General features: G+C 53.6%; 1 protein-coding gene across 1 annotated transcript in view; it reads left to right on the forward strand.

Annotated features, from left to right (window-relative positions):
• Window positions 1-1,116, forward strand: part of LOC101848038 — a gene marked incomplete in the record, with an annotated part of 35,357 nt that overhangs the window by 28,999 nt on the left and 5,242 nt on the right. Inside the window, 1 exon segment of the mRNA XM_035969181.1 lies at window positions 153-972. Coding sequence (XP_035825074.1) covers window positions 153-972 — 820 coding nt within the window.

Genomic DNA, 1,116 nt, shown 5'->3' on the forward strand with positions numbered 1-1,116 from the left:
CAAACAAAACAAAACGACAACAAACATAAGAAAACAACACAAAAATACGATACAAATCCACAATCTTGCTGAAAAATATAAGTTTCTTCACTTTCAATATTTTGCCGACCGCCTGATTTCACTACTCTGCTTCATATTTTTTTTTCCTTCAGTACCGTCCAGGATTAAATCGAGTGGTCAGCAAGTGGTCAGTCCAGATGCCGGACGGCAGCGTGAGGTCTGGTGAAGGCGAGATGCCTGCTGACCTCAAGGCGCTCATGCAGCGACAAGGCGGGCGGCTACAGAGGAACTGGCAAGTGACCATGCCAGACGGCAGTGTCCGGTCTGGGGTAGGGGATATCCCCAGTGACATCAGAGCTATGATGAATCGTCAAGGGGTCTCTGGTCAGGGGGGCGCCGCCTGGACTGGTAGTATGTCTGGTGGAGGGATGGGAGGAGGAGGAGGTGGGGGAGCTGGTCTGAGCTGGAGCAGTAGTAGCCGAGTAGGCAGTGAGACCAGGAGTTCGATAAACGCCCCTGGAGCAGGAATGGGAGGAGGAGGAGGAGGAGGACCATCAGTCAGAGGAGGAGGAGGAGGGGCTACAGGAGGAGCCGGTATGAGCTGGAGCGGTAGTAGTCGAGTAGGAGGAGGGGGAGGAGGAGGAGGAGGTGGTGGAGGAGGGGGACGAGTCTCCAGTTGGAATGGCGGAGCAAGAGTAGTAACACGAAGCAGAGGTGCTGGTTCTGGTGGAAGAGGGATGGGAGTAGCTGCAGGAGGAGGAGGAGGAGGAGGAGGAGGAGGAGCCGGTATGAGCTGGAGGAGCGGTCAAGGAGGTGGTCAAGCAGGAGGAGGCGGTGCTGGGGGCCGGGTGACAGTTGGGAAGCGCTGGCAGGTGACTATGCCAGACGGTACCGTGAGGACGGGATTTGGTGAACTGCCCGCGGACCTCAAGGCTATGATGGGCGGACAAGGAGGACAAGGAGGACGAACAGGTACGATCTTCTTCTTCTTGTTCTTCTCTTGTTCTTGTTCTTCTTCTTGTTCTTCTTGTTCTTCTTGTTCTTCTTGTTCTTCTTCTTCTTTTTCTTCTTCTTCTTCTTCTTCTTCTTCTTCTTCTTCTTCTTCTTCTTCTTCTT

Source organism: Aplysia californica, unplaced genomic scaffold (genome assembly GCF_000002075.1).
Source record: "Aplysia californica isolate F4 #8 unplaced genomic scaffold, AplCal3.0 scaffold00124, whole genome shotgun sequence".
Taxonomy (NCBI): Eukaryota; Metazoa; Mollusca; class Gastropoda; order Aplysiida; family Aplysiidae; genus Aplysia; species Aplysia californica.